A 21,800-nucleotide genomic window follows, 5' to 3' on the forward strand; every position below is an offset into this window, starting at 1 on the left:
TTGGCTTTTAAACAAAATGTACTAAACAATGATTGTTCTTCATGGTTTTTTCTTTTTTTTTTTTTTTTTTTATATCTTGAAGAAACTTTGTGCAGTTTACGTAAGCAGTTTCCATTTCTTGGCAAATGTCGTGTTGTGTTCGCTGGCTGCAGTGTAGGGCAGTCCAGCATTGGAGCAGGTTTCCCAAAGAGGCTGTGCAAGCACCATCCTTGGAGGTATTCAAGAACTGGCTGGGGAAAGCCCTGAGCAACCTGGTATGACCAAAGATCTGCCCCTGCTCTGAGCAGGGTATTGGACTAGAGACCTCCAAGTCTTGGGGATGGTACTCTTGTGATAAAGGTACATGATCAGCTCATTAGAAACTTGAGATTCTGTCCTGACTTTCTGCCAAGCATCTTCCTCTGGCCTTAGGTTTTAAGGAAAAGCAATGTCCTTATGTGGCTTAGCCATGTATAGTGCAAAATGAAATTCACTTCCTATGAACTTTGGGATCACCTACTTACAAATGGGGTTTAATTTAAACAGGATTGTATGTATTAGAATAAGACTGGGCTTTTTTGAAGAGATGCTTCATAAAAGTGCAGGAACTTAAAATGGATGCTGTAGTGTCAGGAATGTCTTCTGAGAAATTAATATTTAGGGTGGGAGGATGGTACCATGTGGTAGTTGCATTACATCGTTGCATCTGCCCCTTTGACTGATCAGGACAAAAATCTTTTCTGTGAGGCTGCAGGTAGCTGCCCTTCTGTTTCTTCTGATGTTTGTGTCATAATGGCTATCATCAGGCAGTAGTGCTGTGTCTTGGCCTTGGGAGTTGGACCTGCAAGCCATGAAGGCTGTGGTTTTGCAGCATCTTGGATGCAGAATGTCCATGCTGACAGCGTTGGTAAAAGGCAGACAGATTTCCCTTGATTTCCCCTCCAACTTTATAGCTTGCTTTCAGTGTTGAATGTTGATACAGTGAGTTTTTGCATCTGCTTGGAGAAACAAGCCTGTTATTAATAGAATATTTCTGTCGCTTATTACAGTGTTCTTTTAATTCTCTAGCCATATTTGTTGGAAATGACTGAATTTGCTAGGAGGTCATTATCTGAAAAGCATTAGCGTGCCTTCAGACTTTTTTGTTTGTTCCTTCCTTGCTAACTAGGGGAGTTAGTCTGTTAAATGGTAGGTAGTTGAAAAAATATATTGAGGTAGTCTGTTAAGGCATGCAAAGATGTATGGTGTGGGCTTAAACAGTTCTGAGAAAAAAAACCTTACAAGCAGCTCAGCCTGGAGAAGAGGCTTGAGCTAATGATTATTCATATTGTCTGTATTAATAAATACAGACTCTAAGACAGAGGTGTTTGCGATTTATATGCTGCATAGGTGTTCTGCAGAATAAGTTATGAAGTGACACTTATGTTCTTACAGAATTACATACAAGTGTGTGTATACATGTGTGCAAATGAAGGTGGAAGATCAAGTTTTTCTATATGATACATAGTGAAATTAAGGGTATTCATAAGTACCTTTAATTCTAAAGAGTAATTTAAGGATAGCATAGAAAATACTGACAAAAAAAGATTCAAAACACCATCAAAACAATCTCCTGAAACAGATTTAGCAGTTGGATGAAAAAATGCTTCAAATGGCACTTTAACTTCATTCCATCATCACCAGGCAGCAGGACCATCGGAGTTAATTGCCCCAGCTTATTCTTTGGCTCCTCTGAGATGGCTCATCTGCAGTGTATGGGCCTGATATTTATGAAGGCTGCTGTCCTGACTCATGGTGCCTGTTGGATTGAGCTGAGGTGTCTAAAGAGGTTATTGTCTCCAGCTGTCCCTCCTGATGCTCTGTTGCAGGGTGTCTGGCAGAAGAGCTGGTGACATTGTTGGGCAAACTTGGAGGCTTGGGTTAATAATATGGCAGGCTGTGTGCTGGGGCACTGGTCTGGGTGGTGATTTGTTCTGAGAAACGGGACCTCTGGCAATGCGGTCAGCTGGACACAGAAATGTCTTCCGCTGCTGCAGCTAAATGATGGAGGAATCATGGAATCATGAATTGAAGCCTATGGACAGACTGTGTTGTTTACAGTCTCATTATTGGTGGAGGTTTGCTGCGCTGAGCTCTTTCAGATGTATTTCTTTCTGTGCGTCTTCGCCTTCCTTTCTGGAAATATTTCCCAAGCTTGAATGCAGAAAGAAGGCAGCTGAGTATGTTTGGAGACTTAAAACCTCTTCCACCTTAGTATTTTGTAACACTGAGGCTGTGCTCGTGCTACTGTCAGAGCTGTTCGTACCCTACTGTGTATGAGCCCAGCTGAGAGAAATGGCAGATCCTGGTTTTCAAATATAAATAGGTTACCCAAAATATTACAGCAGGCAGACTGATAATTTGGCTTGAATTTTAAATGGTGTTGTAAGAAACATTCTGCATTTAACTGTTGGCACTTTTAGTTAACATTTCTCTGCTCTAGCTTATTTAAAATGGTGTTTGTGGAAAAACTGAATCTAATCCTCATTAGCTTGCATGGTAGTTTTTTGCAATGGCTTTGGCTCATTGTACTTCTGTGTATCTGGCATATAAACCCTGGGATTGTCGTCATCTTCTCTTCAGCATGCAGAAGAGCATCGCCTAGCAGTAAAGTGGCTTTTAATCAATACGCTTTATGTTCAGTTGCTTGCAAAATTCAGTAGTTCCCTATAGGTTTTCTCATCATTAGTGCTAATTAAGCCAGGTTCCCCTGAATACATGTGTGAAAAAAAATTTATGCAGTAGAACAGGATGTCTCTAGCTATAGGGTCTTAGAGATAAGGCTGGAAGTCTGCTATGGCTTCCTGGGAGATTCTGGGTTGTATTTAGAGGAGATTAGGTTCAAGGTTGCTTCCCCCCCAAAGCAGAGGGGATCATGGTTCTGAAAGTTGAGCTATTGCAGGAAGCATAATTAATCTCTCCTAGCATAGTATACTCTCTCATTGGGTTTAAAAAAAAGAATGATTCTGTTTTATCCAGCGATGACAAAGCATGAAAGTAGCTCTGTTGGTTTTGATTTCAGAGCTGTGAGATGGAACTAAGCCCACCAAACCTCCTCAATTCAGATTTAATAGTCTCCTTTAAACAAGCTCTTTATGGAATGAGAGTATCACTAAGTGGTCTCTGTTAGAACCGATGGCATTTCATTACACTTAAAAGGATTTTTGTGAGCATGAAGTGGGCCTGGAACTAGGTCTAATGACATTACTTTGTCAATGTGGTACCTTTTTATGCCTTTCTTCAAATGGGGCAAAAATAAAACTCCAGACTACTGTGGCTGCAAGAAAGATGCTGGAAGTGTGACTGCAGCATGACTGGTGCAATAATGTCTTCCCAAGGGAGCCTGGAGCTGAGGACTGTCCTTCTATGTGCAGTGCAGGCTTCAATTAAATGTTATAATGCCCTTCCCTGTCTGTTGCCCAGCTGGGGGGGGGGGGGGGGGGGTGGTGGAGATAATCATCACACAGAGCTGACTTTCCAGTATCGTCTTTTTATGCTTCAAATACAGGTTTGCTTAGGGGGAGCGTATTCCCATCAGATGTTTGAAGCCTGGCAGAGGTATGATGGCAGGGAGGGTACCCCTTGAATGGAAGGTCCATTCAACAGCAGCTGGTGCTGCTGAACCTGGAGCTGCAATATCCCAAAGAACTCCAAGGAATGGGATCAAACTGAAATAGTTTGGGGTCCTCTGTCCCATGGTTTTCATTAGACATCCATTAGACTTAAATCTGATCCATTGAGAGGCCATAATTATAGTAGCCAAGACAACTTTACCTTGATTAGAGAACAAATCAGCAATTTTCTGGTAATCTGGGGGTCACATCCAGCCCAAATTAATGTGATTCTTGGGGATGAAGGTGTTTGCTCTCTGATAGGATGATTTAAGTGGAGTCTGATTTATACAATTAATTTATCCATGTAGCAGTCTAGAGAATCAAAGGGTTTTTCTTTAAGTGGCTCTTCCTGAGTAGAGATTGCAATAACCTGTCTGGGATTGTGGTATGTTTGCTCAGTTTGTGTTTTGGAAAACATTTAGCAGCACAGGGGTTTGAATCACGGAATATATTCAACCAGCAGTGGTCTATCTTTGTCCCCGTGGCACAGGTTAAGGACTTCAGAATAGCAGCAGTGACTGCTGTTTAGGTGCTGCTTTGGAGTAAGAAGTAACTAATTAAACTGTTGCTTTATTAAAAACAAACAAACAAAAACCCCCAACACTTTTAATTTCAGCCACTCACAGCTTTAGCAAAACAGTCTTTTGATACCAAAACTTCATATACTTAATCTCAGTAGCCTTTGTTTTTATATGTGACAAAAAACAGACTTTGAGCTGGTAGAGCACAAAATCTGAGCACTCTAACAGCATCTTCCTATGCCTGAATATAGCTTTGTTTTTAAAAACTACAAATTAGTATGCTAGTGCATGCTTAGTGACACTAATTACTTTGCCTTAAAATATCAGTCTGCTGTAAAAACAGTCTCTAAGGTATGTGATATTAATACCAATTTCTGTATTGGTCCCAGTTGCTGAACAGTCTGCAGTGGTGGCCATGGTGTTGGATTATAACCTAAATTTCTAATCTTTGACTTCTGTACCTAAAAATGGGCATCGAAGATAGGCAACCAGGCTATAAGATGGTGGGACCTGGGATTGTTAGAAGTGACGTGATATCCCTTGGAGGCCAGGGAGTGGAAGCACAAAGTGAGAAAGACTTCAAGGAAATGTAAGTGAAGAGCAAAAGCTGCTGTTATTTCTCCTTCCTCCCACCAATTAAGTCCCCTGAAACTGAAAACAATATATCCAAGTTGCAAATAAATATGGGGCCACAGCAAGATAGGAGTTGGGGTTAGAGATACAGAAATAGAAACAGAACCATATTAGTTAGAAGTAGAGCTGAAAGGCTCTGGTATATTCAGGGAGGAAAATATATATATACACATATATATATAGTCCCATGAGGGACTGAGTCATCTACTTTGTGGAAATGGCAACTCCTACGGTCACAGCTGAGGCATTTATGATTATAGTAGCAATTGTAGAGTGTGTATATGGAAAGGAGAGGAGCAGTTGGCTACAGAACTTTATTGTAACTAGTGATGCAGTTAAAGGCAAATGCAGTTAGATGCAACCGCCGCCGCCCCCCCCCCCCCCCCCCCCCCCCCCCCCACCGATTTGAAGGAGTAGATACAGCACATATCCATTTCTCACAGAAGCTCGCTGGGCTAGGTGCCCCTCCAGTCTGGCCCCTGGGGCGTTTCAAACTGCAATTTCAAGTACAGTGTGAGTTGCCCCAGGGGTCGGTTTGGAGGGCACCTAGCCCCATGCTGTCCCTGCAGAAGACCACAGAGCATGCCAATCTGGTTACTGCCTGTAGAGTTGTCTCCTTGCAGCCTCCCAGCATCCACAGTTATTACACTGGGGATACAAAAGGGTGTATCCATGTTTATTTCTCTTAATATCTGGTACAGACCAGTTGTTCATGGATTACTGTCGTCAGGTTCACTCTGCCATCATCATGTCCTGCAGGAGTAAGTACCTGGAGTGGTGGGGGGGGGCTTTTAAAGTGTAACTGTGGAGGGGGGAAACCCTTATCTGTCCCAAATCAATCTTCTGATGAGTGCCTCCTAGTTCTAGTGTAGAGTGACTTGTTGAACATCAGTCTCGTTGTCACCTTGTTCATAACTCTTTTGGTAAGGCAGTTGCTCCATTCTTTTAATCAATTTAGTTGTCCATCTGTATGTGTTCTCTAACTCCAATGTGTCCTCCTGGGATGTGGAAAACAACTGCACGCACCATCAGGATGCAAATGTAGCAAGGCTTTATACAATGGCAGAACTGGTAAATACTCATTCTTTACTCTTTTCCCCGCTGGTCTACCCTCAACACCAAGCCAAGCTTCCAGACATATTTCAGAAGCAATTTATTTCATAATTCTATTTGTTAGCTATGAGTGCTCCCCAAGGTCATAGGTTTTAGTATTAAAATAAAACTATTTATAATCTCACAGACTGAGAATAAAGATAAGCAGTAGAGAAACCAAAACCCTTGAGAATGTGTTTATTTTCTAGCAGCTCTTAGTGGTATTTCCATAGGACACTAGTCATTAACTTCTTAGGAAAAAGAAAACAGTGACTTGGGAATGGGAGATGTCTCTCTGTTGTGGTTTAACCCCAGCCAGCAACTAAGCACCATGCAGCTGCTCACTCACTCCACACACACCCCCCCCGCCCCCCCCAGTGGGATGGGGGAGAAAATCAGGAAAAGAAGTAAAACTCGTGGGTTGAGATAAGAATGGTTTAATAGAACAGAAAAGAAGAAACTAATAATGATAACACTATTAAAATGACAACAGTAATAATAAAAGGGTTGGAATGTACAAATGATGCGCAGTGCAGTTGCTCATCACCCGCCGACCGGCACCCCGCTAGTCCCCAAGCTGCAATTCCCTGCCCCCACTTCCCAGTTCCTATACTAGATGGGATGTCCCATGGTATGGAATACCCTGTTGGCCAGTTTGGGTCAGGTGCCCTGGTTGTGTCCTGTGCCAACTTCTTGTGCCCCTCCAGCTTTCTTGTTGACTGGGGATGAGAAGCTGAAAAATCCTTGACTTTAGGCTAAATGCTACTTAGCAACAACTGAAAACATCAGTGTTATCAACATTCTTTGCATACTGAACTCAAAACATAGCACTGTACCAGCTACTAGGAAGACAGTTAACTCTATCCCAGCTGAAACTAGGACACGCTCTTCTATTTTCCTTGGAACAAAACAATCAGTTCCTTTCAATTTGATTTTTATAAGTAAATTCTGTTGCACATTTGTAAATCTTTTATGAAATATCCACGAGTTCTTGTGTTCCCGGAAGATTCCTTATAAAAATTTAGGTAGTCTTTGTTGGTCAGAAATATGGAGTTAAAAGTAGGTTGGGAAAAAAAAAGGAGCAATTGCTAATTGTTTCTAACGTGCACATCTTTGAGGAGCAAGGACCACTGCTAGTCCAAAAGGGAACTTCATTGGATGTTCAAATGATCTAAAATATGCCTTACATTGGATGTTCAAATGATCTAAAATATGCCTTACCTCCAGTGCTTCCTTAAAAAAAAAAAAAAAAAAAAAAAGAATGTCTGAACTGGTCTCCCGTCTCTAGAGGAGGTTGCTTCATGCTAGGACTGATGTAGGCTTGTAGCACACACAGACAGTTGGTGCTCCATCTGCCCTCTGAGATGGTGAAAACATTCATTGTCAGTCCCAAGTTAAGTCTACTTAAAATAGTGCTACCAAAACACACTGCTCTTATTTTAGCAGGACACTAATAGCCATTGCATGCATGTTTTATGTGTTGCTTTGGGTTGCTGGTGGCTCTGTGCCTCTCACCACGTGAAGTGGATGCTGTTGTCTAGCTGGTTTATCTCTTGACTCAATGGCCTTTTTGACAAAAAGGATAAAGTATTTCCTATTACTCTTACTGCATGTTATCATTATGCTAATGACTAATTCACTTTGTAGAAATGTGTCACCTGGAAACCAGAATGTTGTTGTTCTTCAGAGCTGCCCCTGTTGTGTCTTTTGACAAAATAAAACTAAGTCCTTTTGTGAATTTTCATATAGATAAGCTTGTATATAAGCAAGTGCTTACATTGACACAAAGAGTTCAAGCAGTAAGCGACAGGAATACCATCGAGCTAGTTAAATGCAAATAAGCCTTGCTTAATACTAAATGTATTTAGAAGACTTTGTAGGAAAAAGCATGAAAATAACTGTTGCTATGCAAGTGGGCTGTTTGTCCTAATCCTGATTAGCCCAGGGGGAAGCAGAGCTTTGCAAATATTAGGAATAGTTTTATATGGTAAATAATCCACTTGATTAACTACTTAGATTTTTCATATTTTTCTTTGTAAATAGCTTGCTAAAAGCCGACTGGCAGAAAGTGAGAACACTTGTTGTACCAGGACTGTGCATAGATGATGGAGGCCAAGGTGCAAGTGTGCATTAGGCTTGCTGTGTTGGGTTTGCCTGCCTGCCTCACAGCCAACAAACATCTGTACAGGTGGTGGTTTACTTCTGCATCCATTTCCTCCCTGCAGTGTCTTTGCTGTTTGAAGGTCACAGGTCTGACGATCAATTTCATTGGTTGATGCTTTTTATTAATTTTTTTAATGATGCATTAACTTTTATAGACATATTGAAATACTCATTTGTTATGTCTACAGCATGTCTCTATGCTAAAAAAAAAAAAATAAAAAATTAATGCTATAGAAGCAAACCCACCCCAGGTGAGAGAGCTTCTATTCTGTTCTAATAACTTGGCTTTTTACCAGACATTGTAATACATTATTTTTTTTTCTTCAGCAGAAGGCTAAGGGTATAAATTGAACCCAAGTAGATGAATTGCTGCCATCAGTTTAGTTGCGCTTTACCTGAATCCACAGGGCAGCGAGCAGGAGCTGAGGCAGTGGTTCAATTAAGATTGTGGTACAAGTAAATCTATTGTATTGTTATAGAGGCTTTCAATTATAAAATTCTTCCATAGAATAGGGAGAACTGACAAGACAAGACAGGCCTGAATGGTGCTTTCGTCCTGTTTGTATAAAAAGTGATTAGACTAGGGTAGATCTGGGGCGGGGGGAAAGCAGTCTGGCTGCTTAGATGACTTCTTTCCCTCTCCTGTTTTATTTGAATAAGATGCATGCTTGCTTGCTTTATTCTTCACCCATAAGCATGTTCCTTTTCTTTGCCTTTTGGAGGCTCGCAATTTTGTGGGCTTGACCCAACTAGCTTGTTTCTCCTCCAGCAAGCAAGCAGTTGTGAGTGGGACCATCTCCTGCCGCTGCTTTGGAGAAGTTTAGGTGCCTGAGTTAAAAGGCCAAGTTGCAAGCTGCTTCATTGAATGATTTTATACCGTCGGACTGCATATCGACAATCCTTTCTCTCCATAGTTTAAAAATAACTTGATGATATCTCCTTTACAAGGACTTGAAAACTCTTTTGGTATTTAAATTTATCTTCCCTTGAAAGCATTGCAGTGCCTCTGACTTCTCAGCTATGTTGAGGGGTAGAAAACTCTAGCTGTTATAGCTATGAGGGCAGCCTAATGAGCCCTCTCTCTTCTTGTAATTGGTTTAATGCTTTCTAATTGTAGAAGGGTACCTTAAATACCCCTGCTCTCAGGTCTTTCCAAGCTGTATGAATGTGAAATCAGTGTAAATTCAGTTTTCTCTGCTGCTGTTCAGAACTTGCTGCCTGGTTCACAAATGCTCTGGCTTCTTGGAAGAACAAAATGTGACAGGGACAATAGAGACTGAAATTAATTACTGAGTGGAAGAACCCTGAAAGACACTTCTCAAAGTAGTAGATTAATTGCTTAGTCAAGAGACTTGAGGAGAGCTGGTTACTGATCATAGAAACATGGAGACTGAGGGCAAATGCTACCTCCAAACCCTTTCTGGGAGGAGTAGCAAGCTGGTTTCTTGCTGAGGCCGATGCTTCTGAAAGGAGGTAGGTGTATGTGCACATCCACCCTGCCCTGTCTGCAACCCATGTCACTGCAGGCAGGGCAGGGGCTCCTAGGGAGCAGGCTGACTTCCCTGACTTCTAGATGTCTAATAGATTTCTCTTGAGCCCTTCCAAGCTGCAAAGGTGGCAATGACATTAGCTGTTTATAATCTGCTCCCTGCCTTTCTCTCAGATGTATTTCATGTACAACCTCAGGCTTTTCTCATTTGCAGCTTAACTTTGTTATAAGGTGACTGCTTTTACTTCCAACTTCATTGATATCTATTACAAACTTGCCCTGCAGTTCAAGAAAGAAGGTGCCTCGGTTTCCATGAGCAACCCTAACTGGAAGTCATAGCATGCGTGGCTTTTACAGTACTGATGATATATGTTTCGACCTTCTGTTGTTACTCAGGGAATTTAGAAGGTTTTTTTTCCACAAGTACTGATTTGCTGTGCATTAACACTTAAAGTTCACCAAGCTGCTGTATATAGGAGCTAAAGGACGCAGCGGTGCAACTGAGAGAAATCAATGGGCAGTCATCTCATAGCATGTTGATCATAGAGCATGCAGCTGAATGTTAAGCACGTTTCCAGGGCGAGCTGTCAGCTTTGACGTTTGGTTACCATGCAATGTAGCTGGTGTAGCCGAACTGGAAAACCTCTAGAGCATCTGAACAAAGATCCTGTCTGCAGGAGGGAGATTGTGCTACCACAAAAAGTCTGTTTCAGTAAATGGAGAAGTGAGTGTGTATGGAGGGGATTAGAAAATGGTGTCTGACAGCAAGAACTCCATGCTGTTGGCATGTGCCAGATCTGACCAAGGCATTGTGAACTGGGTATTTGCTAACTGCAAATTGTGATTCTTAGCTCTGCCATACCAAGATGTTTAGGTGGTAAAATGCCCTGCTGGTAAGTATATGTGTTGTGTTACACAGTTCTCAACCTATGCTTTTGTTCCTCAGTATTGAGTTCGACCGAGACTGTGACTACTTTGCCATCGCTGGGGTGACAAAGAAGATTAAAGTCTATGAGTATGGTACAGTCATTCAGGATGCAGTGGATATTCACTACCCTGAGAATGAAATGACCTGTAATTCCAAAATCAGGTAGGTGTTGACTTTGTATTTGAACTCAGAGGGCCTTTTTAATTTGCTTGTTCATGTGCAGTAGCTGTTTTGCTTTCTTTATCCATTGTGGGAATGGGAGGGGAAAGGAGGAAAGCAGGAGCCAATGGAAAGCTTGCTTTGAACTCTGGGTGGGATCAGGTGGCACAAGCACTGTTACTTGTGTATGCTGGGCTCATCCCAAGGTAATAGCAGGCCCGTGTATCTGGAGGAGAAAGAGACATATGGTAGTGAACTGTTTTTGTGTTCCTTGCAAATGCCATTGGATACCTAATCAGTTAAAAGAAGAGTAAAAGCAGAGTAGTAGATATGCTCCAGGTAAAGTCTTAGGTTGTCTCAAGGTAATTTCTGTGCCCAGTTCTTCTTAATAGCCACAGATTCCTTCATGCTCTCTTCTCTTCATCAACCAGATCCTTTCCATTCTGCTGAGAAGCTGCTAGTCCTCAGGAAATGGGCCTCATTTGCACCTTCTGCCTATGAATTTGTCTGCCTGAAGTACTCTTCTGCTGGGCCTCATAATACAAGCTCTTGGGAAGAGACCTTGCTTGATTTTTGCTTCTGTGCTGCTATCATTACTGTCAACCAATTTATTTTTTTATCTTTTTAGATGACTTAAACCAAAGAAATATAGACCACCATGTCAGAACTTCAATTGAAAGAATCCAGCTAACATAACTTAAAAATCCTAATTCAAAAATTCTGTTAAAGCTCAAAAGTAAATAATACAGGCAATCAAACCAATTCAGTATTATAATACAAGTCTCCAGCATCTCTGCTGAACTCATTTGGGTTTTTTTGGTATTCTACATTTTAAAAACAGTTAAGCACCCACAAAAGTGTAAGTAATAAATTTATGTAACAGTCTGGCTTCTATGAGAATGTTGTGCAACAAGATTAATAATCTTTGCAAGCCTGCTTTATAGTGTAAAAGTCACACTTAGTTTTTTAGTTGATGCGTTTCTTAAGATAGATCAGTCGCTCCTGTATCAGTCATGCTGATTATTCTTGGGAATTGTGTAACACTATTTTGTGAAGGAAAAGGTGTAAATGCAACTGGCCCTAGGACTGGCTTTCAAGATGGGTAAAAACAGTTTGAGAGGGATTTGTATTGATAAGCCATACTGATTATGGAGCTTGTGTTTTGCTGGACTTGTAAAATGTTCAGCATTTTTGACTGAGTCATAGCAGAGTTCATGCTATTCAGCTGCTTTATTCTGGAGAGAAGAGCAGAATAGTAGGAGAACCATCTAGCAGTCGGTTAATACCTTTTGCCTTAATTAGAAGGGGAGAAGCAATGTGTTTGGTATTTCTCAGTCTATCTGAGAAGACTTCCAGACTTGCTACTTCAAATTTGACAGGGATCTACCCCAATGATCCTGCCAGTCATTAGGTAGGTGGTTGTTTGTTCTCCCTTCTCCAGCAGCTGCTGGTGAGAAGAGCCACGTTAGCACCTTCACTGATGTTACTCTTGTCAGGTTTGTGCTCCAGGCAGGACACTGCTTGTGTTTAAGATTTCTTCTCTTCCTCAAATTTCATGCATATATAAATTATATATATATGGTGACGCTAAATGCATTGTCCTCTGACGCTCTGTGCCTCAGTGGAGGTGGACAGGGTCCTCTTCTTTCATTTCTTTGCCCTAGTTTCTCTCATTCCTCCAAAGAAATGCATTTTTTTTTTTTTCCCATTGGCTCCTCCACATTATATCAACCTTCCTTCGGCGTGTGGGTGCTTTTGGTTTTGACAAATAAAGTTAGGCTGTCAGTTGAGTGCATCCTTACTATATCCATTAGCTGTGCTGCCAGTCACTGGTGCTGGGGCTCGCTGGCGCAGTGTCGAGCAGCATAATAACTTGGTATTCTGAAGTGGCGTAGCTTGAGGGAGAAGTTATATATGAAGGCTGTAATTTCATTACAGAATATTGCAGTATGCTGAAAATGTGCGTGTATTATAATAAAAAAATCTAAACAAGTGGAGCCTGCTCTTTGTAAAAAGCCTTGGCTTAAAGCTGTTGATCATAATTTGGGTGGAGGTGCAGCTTCTTCCAGAGGCTTACTCTACCTGCTAGTGCCCTTTCTGATATTGAAGACAGATGTATTTCTGCTGTGGCACATGGGCAGTACCTCTCTTCGCAGCAGAGATGCAGGGGTCTGTGTGCAGATGGGATTTGGTGACATGTCTCTTCTGTTGAAGCTGGCGTGTGACACCGGCACAGCTTGTAACGTCCTTTCCATCCTTACACAGCACCAGAGCTGTCTGTCTGCAGGCACTTTGGCTTTCCAAAGACACATCATGGGATGCTCACCCTAAATTGATCCTGGTTAACCTTATTCAGAGTGATGATGCTGGAACATAAATCATTAGCGGTTACATTGGTGACTCAGCTTTTGGAGGAGCAGCAGCTCTGATGGGCTTTTATAAAAGCAGACAGGTGACAACATTTGTGAAGACTCATGTCTGGCCAAGAGCAAGTCTGCTGGTGTGGAGCAGCTGTGCTAAGGGAAGCCCTGCTCTGCTGTGTGCCAGCTGGGTGCCTGCTGAAAGGTTGAGCTTCATGCCAGCAGTAATTGATTGTAGGCTTTTCTGGAGCAGAGCCCTGGTACCAGCTGTAGCTGAGTGTTTCTTCCTCTTTTCCAACCCCCTTTTTTTTTACACCCACCTGCTTCTTAAATACATTCTTTTTTCATCATCTGCTGAGCTTTCTCATCCCTGTTTTTAAGAATGGAGAGGAAGTTGGTGTGTTGGGCTTCTGGTAAATGTGCATTGCATCCCCCAGGAATGACAGTGGCATAAGCTTCCAGGAAAAACACAAGATGACACATAAATCCTCATAAAAATCCCATTTACAGATTCATAGCTTCAGTACAGAAACAAATCCTGGCATTGTGTAGTAGCTATAAACAGCACCCTGTGAGCTAATTATGACTTGCTGTGTCCCTAGCTATGGCAGACAATAATCTGTAGTTCCCCCCGCGCAGAAAGAGATTGGAAAGGACGAGAAGAAGATGAACAGCTAGCAGCGAGCCACAGCTCTTCTCTGATTTATTCAAGAGGCAGATTTGTTGTTTTGGCATAGGTTGCAGGGGGAGAAAAATAAGGAGATCTAGCGTTCAGGTAAAAAATTGGCTTTCGGCCTCGTTAATCTACAATAGGTGATGTGCAAGTGTGGTTAGGTAAATACGCTTTTGAAATCCATGTTTAGTATTCTGTGTGCTTACCACTCTGTTTGCAGCACCCGTACTTCAGTGATAGATGTTACCACAAACCTCCAAAATCAGCTGCATCTGTTTAGTCAACTGCAGTAAAAGCAAAGCATTGTAGGCTTTTTTAGGAAGCTGCTACTATTTTGTTGTTTTTGTTTTTCGGTGTCAATAAATCAAATGCATGGTTGCTCTATCCTAATAGCAGTTCATGGGCATATTGCTGTTGGTTTTTAAAACGGCAGTCAGTTCTCACTATTAAGTTTAAATTAAGCAAAAACTTGCTGTACGGTGTTTTTCATCATAGAGTCTTTGCTATTTGGAGAGGTACGATGTCTCTTTATGCTGAAAAACCTCATGAGCAGTTGTGTTGGATGCCCATATTTCCAATGCAGAAAATGTTTGACACTTAACAGGTTATAAGGAAATACACCTTCAACTTTCATGAATTTCAGTTTTCAGAGTAACTGCTTCACTTTGCAACAAGATGAAGTTTTTCTTTAAAAGTATTTGTCTCTTAACTCTACTAGAGTTTTCCTTTGGATTGATCAGAGAAAAGGTTGTTTGGTTTGTTGTTTTGGTTTTTTTGGGAGGGTGGTTTTTTGGTTGTGTTGTGGTTTTTTTGGTTTGTTTTTTTTTTTTAAACATTGATAATGGTAATGTAATTCTGTATGTCTCTGAAGTATTTGGTTAGCGTTGTTATTCATGTGGATATTCCTTGCAGTAATAGATCACTCCCTTTAAAACATTTCAGTCCTAAAACTACTGGGCATCCGTTGACTCATGGTAATAGACTGGATCTGGAGCACTTGGCACTCGGAAGCAGGTCAGACCACAGCAGTTTGTATCTTATTAAAAGCTTTAACTCTGTTTAACACTCACTGCCAGAGGCGCGGTTGACACCGGGTAACTTGATCCTGGATTTGAGATATTTCAGCCAAAAAAAATACTGGCTTGTGAAAGAAACATCAGCATGACTGACAACGCTAACCAAGCTGGCCCACTTGTGTCTCAGAATAAAATGAAGGATGCAGATAAATCTTTACGGGGTCAAAATTTCTGTGTGTCCGGAATGGATGCCAAGGTTAGGAGAGTGTTTTGGAGGTCAGTGATTAGCTTTCAACTACAGTTTCTCTAGGCTAATCTTCTAGGAAGGAAAGCTATCACAACTTATGTCAAGACAAACCTCTGGGGTGTAACTATTGCCCTGTTTCTAGACTAAAGATCAAAGCAAAAACTGAAAAAATACAGCTACTAGTATTTAAAATAAAAGATGGTCTTGCACAACTCCTTTTAATCCAGTGCTGAATTATACATTATCTCAGCCTTAGGCAGCTATTTTTTGTATCCTATCTCATAACCTCCACATTTCAATTTCTGCCTGGATGTGGCTGCAGGTCATCTAAAGGTTTTCTACGAAAGGTTATTTTTATGAACTTCTGGGGTTTTGATGCTTAACCTGTTTGAAGACTGCGTAAGCTGTATTTTTGATCCATCTCACCTTTGCCCTTTCCTTTCCCCTTCTCCAACTTGCTCCTCCATGCATTTTTAAGGCTGTTATTCTATTTGTTACCCATGATAACATCTCAAGGGAACCTGAAAAAGTAGGTGTCTTTGAAGATTCAACAAAATTTGCTTGTGTTGGACATGGAAGAAAGATCAGTGCTTCCCTTGAGGGGGGGGCATGACAGTAGCTTCTCAACCCTTTGTAGGTCCCAGGGGACCCACATGGAAGAGCAACATGTGCTCATAATGTCCCAGCTCCAGGACAGTCTTCTTTCAGGCCTGTATCATCACAGATGCCAGAGAACACAACCAAAGGACAGTCAGCCCTTGGTAAAAAGCATCCTTCACCTGGAGAGGGAGCTCCCCTCCACCTGATCCAACCCTGAATTGTGCTCTACAAAGGTTTCATTTGAGAATTTAAGTTATAAAGCAGCTCAGGTATTGCAATGTCAAAGAGAAAGCTCTAGTTTCAGACTTTGTAAAGAGTTGGGTGGTGATGAGGGGGGAATTAAGGCAGAGAGCTGGAATAGGGTTGGTTTTGTCTTATTATGATCCTTGAATCATATTCCTTAAAAATGAAAGATTTATGGTGTGTGTGACTTAAAATGTGTTAATTGAACCACTTAGTGGCTGCAAATCCCTAAACATTTTTCATCTGTCAGTTCCTGTTTTCCTCTTTGTCTATCTACAAATGCTTTCCAAGTGAGTGTTAACCCCTCGTTAACACCATCAGACTTTAGTGGGACAGAATGCTTAACTTGATCTTTGCTGTGCCAGACCTAATGGACATGCTTTGGGGCACAGAAACCCTTCATTTTTCTCCATCTATATTGATTGATCTGATAAAATATTACCTCTCTCTGCAAACCTGACACTTCTTATGTCCTTAGATCTATCATGTCTCAAACAGAACTGTTGAACTCGGTCCTTTATATTTTTCTACCTACTCAGTAATTCCTAATTTTCATTGTCTCGGGTGATTCCTTTTTTGACAAGATAGTTACATGATTATCTTCTTCATAGTTCAGCTTGCAATACCCAGCTCTCTTTTGCCAGTCAGATGTGGATCTCATGTTCCCCTAGCATGGAGCATCTATCTTCTAACCAGCCAAGGTGGCACCAGCATGTCTGCCTTTCTCTAGGACCCTCTACCTGCTGAAGCTGCCTGACGTACTCTCAAAGCCGTCCAGATAGAAGACTGCTTTCTCTAAGATTCGGCCCTGGGCTGTATTCTTCCTGCTTTTGTGTGATGGCTAAACTTACAGATTACTTTTTTTTCCCTTAAGCTCCTTGAAGCCCTGACTTGAGTAGAGATAAGATGGCAGGGGAAACAGGTTTGAACCAATAAATGTTTAGTGCAGTGTCTACCCCCCTGCCATTAGTTGGAGACTGCTCCCAGCCCAGAGCCTTGCTGTTGTAGCTCTAGGGCTCTAAACCGCTTTTGCTTCTGTCAGTGACCAACTGCTCTGCCTGGAAACAAGGCTTCAGATGTCAGACATGGTTATCTCTGGATTGCTGCAAACCTTCAGTTTGCAGTCCTGGCGGGCAGTGCCTGCCAGCTTCATTTGGTCCTCAGGGAGCCACTTAGGCCTCTCTGAATGAGGCTTCTAGTAAATCATAGACTGTCATGACCTGCTTTTCTGTGTGGGTACCTAATGGTAGTAGAGGTGGCTTAATGATAGCTCCTTGCTGATACATTTGTGGACAGTCCTTCTACCCACAAGGGCTGAGGACACTAACACTTTCTAGTTAATGATGTATCGTGGAAGAGGCGAAACCAGGGAAAGCATTGCCTGAGCTGTATCACCTCAAGCATCCTCTTAGCAGCTGCTGGTTGAAGGTGATGGCTTGCATTTGGTAAATAAAACTTTTTAAGTTTCTGAATGCAAAGTTTTAAAAACAAGGGATGCTGTTATAAGAAGGAAATGTGCAAGTCTGTGAACAGACTATAGGTAGACAGAGGTGCACATGGAGAAGTGTTTGACAGATTGAAATCAGTGTCATCAAATGTCCCTCTGTACTGGCCATTCTAAAGAAAGCTCCCAGCGATCCACTGGGGAAAGTGTGTCCTGAAGGTTATCTCCTAGCATTATGCAGCGGTGTGAAAGCTTGCAGAAAGCCGCTCCTGTTGGATGTCTTTGTCTCATTTCTGTAAATTACAGATTAACTTGTGCAGACAGAGGAAGTCAGAGCTGGAAGTCTTTTAGATCACTCAGTGAAGTTTCCTGTTGATGCAAGCACCAATAACATGTTATTCCTTCCTCATATTTCTTCAAATTTGTCTTAAAAACCAGTTGAGTTTCTTGCCTCCCATTATTTGGCTGCTCCAGAATCTCAGATAAGCTTGTTGATTCCATGTAGCTAAAGAGTGGTGAGCTATGATTAGTGGTTGGTATGCATAGTCCCTCTACAGTTAGAAAACTCACACCTTAGTAAGTTGAGTTTGACTGTAGCAAGGAGCAGAACACCAATGCTGCTTGCTGTTATTTAACTAACTGAAAAATAAGTGTTTATATTTAACTACCTTAAAAAAAGGAAAAGGATTTTCCTCCTTCTGTGTGTAAATTCCGAAGGAAAACAGGATGCAAGTGTATAGTAGAACCAGTAATTTGCCAAGGTATAATGCTTCTAAGTCAGTATCCATGTACCTACTTCATATTTTAATGTGTAGCTGCACTGATCAAAGCAGTACTAAAAAGTTACAGAATCATGGACTTCTAGTTTATATTGTTGGTTAAAAATTAGCCCCAAGTCTACCATAATCTAGTTAACTGTGTCAGAGATGTTTGACCTGCAAGAATTGGATCTGTCAGTTCGGCTTCTGCTACGTGCATCACAGTTGATACCAACTGGCATGCTTTTGTGCCAGATGGTCAAAAAATTGGTGAACAAGTATTACAAATTTTCTTACCTCTGTCACATTTTTTGGGAGTCAGAGTGGAGGCATAGTGCCAGAATGCTACAAATGTGGCTTGACAGTGTCTCTGCTCTTGTTTTGTCTGCTGATGGTTAGAGTTTGTCAGTGGAATTGTCATTTACTTTTGCACGGCCACTTAATTCAGTTTAAAATATAAACCCGTACGATATATTTTGCAGCTCTCAATCAGAAACATCTCCTAAACTGCCTATAGCAAGCAAACTGCTGTTTCCTTCTGGATAGGAAGGGGGGGGGGGGGGGGGTGTCTTTCTGCATTTACAGAAAGCTGGAAGTAGTTTCTCAGAAATCAAACTTTCATTTGCACATAGATACATGTATAGAACATTACATATGTGCCAGAGGAGAATTTGATTTACCATCCATGCAGCTACGTGTTTTACATATATAGCTTCTGTTAAGTAGTTATCTTTATGGTAATAATAATAGTAGTAGCTATGGGCAAGAGGCTAAGAAGTCAAACCCTGAGCTTTCTGTGACAATTTGTGTGGAATTCAATAGCAAAACAATTGCAGTGTTAGAGATGAATACATTTTAAAAAAAAAAAAAAAAAGCCAAACCCTAACACTTCATATTGAGGGGGGCAATATCACTTAAGCCGATAAAGCTTTTATTTTAGTTTGCAGAGGAAGGTTTATTGTATTTCTGGTGGGTTTTGGTTTTGTCCTTGCCCGAGTGTTTCAGTGGGGTAGCTTGAACAAATAGTGCGTGCTTTGCGAAGACACTAATTGCCTGACGTATTGCAAGAGTGATTTTTGTGTTGTAAGGTATGATTTAATGTAAGACTGACTGGGGCTCTTCTTCTTTTTAAGCTGTATCAGCTGGAGTAGTTACCACAAGAACCTGCTAGCCAGCAGCGACTATGAAGGTACCGTCATCCTTTGGGATGGATTCACGGGACAAAGATCCAAGGTCTACCAGGTAACATGCAATCAATGAGCAACACTTTCCCACACCATGGACCACATCGGAGGAGCAGTATTCAGTCTGAGGTTCTGCTTCTAGTTCAGTAATAAGACTTTTCCATTCCATAGGGTGAAATAGATGCTCCTACTGTTTGGTAAATGTGTCTCATCCGCACAGCTTTATTGAGCTGTAGTCCTCTGAGGGAGGCAGCTATATCTTCTTGTCATAGGCATGAGGCAGTTGATGTTTTCTTGCTGCTGCTTTCAGGCAGGGAATCTGCACAGGGAGAAACGAGTTTCTAGAAGTTGTTTGTCTCGCCTTCCTTTAGAAACCTCTGTCTCCCCATACCAATTTCACTTCAGTCTTTGTCAAAAGCCTTTTGTAAAATCCTGCAGTGATTGCTGCTGCAGGTGCTCGTAAAGCAGAAGAGCAAAATGCAGACTTAAGTGACGAGGCTGGGAGAAGGGAGCAGTAGGCAAAACCCTTCCTGATACAGTCCTGTGCTCAGCAGAGCAGTGTATGCACGCAAGTGGGCTGAGCTCAACAGTGAGACCTGTTTCGGAAGACGTTTCTGGCATTTTGTCTTTTCGTGCAATTTGAACATTGTGTTTCTATATAATGGATTCTGAGAGGCTTGTGATCAGAACAAGGAGCTTGGAAGAGAGGTTGTTCCATCTGGGGAGAGACTGAAAGTGGTGCAGGCTGTTCTGTAGGTAGCGTAGTGCATTGAAACTGGTCAGTGATAATGAATGAACTGCAGACTGGCCTTCACTTCCCCCATCTTGACAGCTCAACATAAGTTTTAATTCCTATTTAAGCCTTTGTTTACTTTTTCATTGTGTTTTGGCCATTTTGTAATGCTTGTTTTCACTAATCCTTTGCATATCTCAATTAAAAAGAAATTATACTGGACAAAATAAATCTTGTCTCTTCTTCTCTCAAATATATTTTGCATTTCTTCATGAGGCTGAATAATGAACCTAGAGAGGACCAGCTGTTTCTTATGTTAAAACAAACTCATTTTGCTTCCTATCAGATTACTTGAATTTTTTATTTGGATTTGCATAGAGGCATGCATACTGACATCTGCTTTGCATGTATTAGAAATCCTTTAGTGACTTTGTCCTGGTGAGCTTTTCATGTCATCGTCTTGCAAGCCTGTGTGAAGGCTTTAAACAAAGGGTTTGATTGAATTTCTGGTTTCATTCAATGCAGTGTTTTGCTTCTACATGGGATGTGCCAGCATAGCAAATACAGCTCTTCTGTGTTTTGGGAAGGTGTGCAGTCTTGTAAGAATATTTGTTTGAGTGGAAGAACATAGGATTAGACACCAGAAGTTTTGTTTAATAACTCAACAGGAAGGTGAGGGTTTCCTAGACTTTCAGAGAGGAGGTGTTTGAAATGGCTTTGAATGGGCATCTTATTGGTATTGGGAGATACAACTGTGATCTACTAGAATAAGCAGCAGCACACAGTGGAACCACAGCCAGTCAAACTGTGCTGCAAAAACGGGTCTTTAATGTATATTTCCTGAAATCATTATTTTTTTTCTTTCAAGTAAAAAAAAAAAAAGTCCGTTTTAGGTTTTAAAATTGCCATTCCTTTTTCTGCTTTCAGTCTAGCATACTGTTGTAAGCATTGGTCTGATTGGGCGAAAACATATTTTTTGAGAAACTCCTAAACACAGTAAGCTTCTCTGTCCAGGACTCTGCTGACAATTTATACCAAACAGCACATGTTTTTTCTTTTACTATTTTATCAGATTATAGCTCACTACCTTGCAATATTTTTCTTGTTTCTCTAAACAGGAGCATGAGAAAAGGTGCTGGAGTGTTGACTTTAACTTGATGGACCCAAAGCTATTGGCTTCAGGCTCTGATGATGCCAAAGGTATTATTCTTTTTCAGTAGCTGTGCAGAAGGCATACACTCTGTGTATTCTCTTTGAGGAACAAAAACGTGATATTCCAAGTAGCTGATTCCTCAACTGCCTTCAGTAATGTAGTTGACATAGTAATGCGTCAAGGTATTACTGAACTGTTCGGATCTTAGAGAAGCAGAGGCTTTGTTTGGATTAAGATTTCTTGGTGCAATGTTCACATTTTTCGGGTACTATGCTCTCTACTAGCATTTTCCAGGACACTAAACAAAGCAAAATGTGTTTTAACATTAGTTAAGCCTGGTGAGTTAAAGCCTTGGGGCCTTTCAAAAGAACAGCATGTATTTATATTTCAAAAACAAGGTTGTTGGGGAAAAAGCGGGAGTTAAAAATGCCTGCTGCAGTTTTACTTGTAGCTCTGAATGTTGAAGAGTGTGCACACCGAGCAGCTTCCTGCTTTCCCAGTGTGCAGTGTGTTTCTTGGAACATAACAGAGTCAGATGGTGGACTGAATGGGAGTGTTGAGAGCAACTCCCAGTTTTGCACACTCTAGGGTCCATTTGACAAAGGGCTTTTGGAGAACCCTTAAGACAAGCCCTTTCCCAACATACTGGTAGGAAAATGTTCCTCTTCTAAGAAGAAATAGGAAACTTCTAAAGAAAAGGATAGCACTGAGCAATATGTAGTGTTCTTCATCCCTAATGAACAAGATTTTATCTCTAATATGTTTACAATAT

At 41.3% G+C, this 21,800-nt stretch overlaps 1 protein-coding gene across 7 annotated transcripts in view; it reads left to right on the forward strand.

Moving 5' to 3' along the window:
• The window catches only part of COP1 (COP1 E3 ubiquitin ligase), a 130,849-nt gene that overhangs the window by 45,017 nt on the left and 64,032 nt on the right, over positions 1-21,800 (forward strand). For 4 of the 7 annotated variants that reach the window (XM_041127747.1, XM_041127745.1, XM_041127746.1 and 1 more), the window contains 4 exons: positions 10,477-10,620; positions 14,593-14,664; positions 19,092-19,200; positions 20,994-21,075. In XM_041127747.1, the coding sequence (XP_040983681.1) occupies positions 10,477-10,620; positions 14,593-14,664; positions 19,092-19,200; positions 20,994-21,075 (407 nt within the window). The remainder of the gene's footprint in view (positions 1-10,476; positions 10,621-14,592; positions 14,665-19,091; positions 19,201-20,993; positions 21,076-21,800) is intronic. The other 3 variants (XM_041127748.1, XM_030032715.2, XM_030032716.2) reach the window with 1 other exon arrangement.

The sequence above is a fragment of the Aquila chrysaetos genome, chromosome 12, assembly GCF_900496995.4.
Source record: "Aquila chrysaetos chrysaetos chromosome 12, bAquChr1.4, whole genome shotgun sequence".
NCBI classification, from domain to species: Eukaryota; Metazoa; Chordata; class Aves; order Accipitriformes; family Accipitridae; genus Aquila; species Aquila chrysaetos.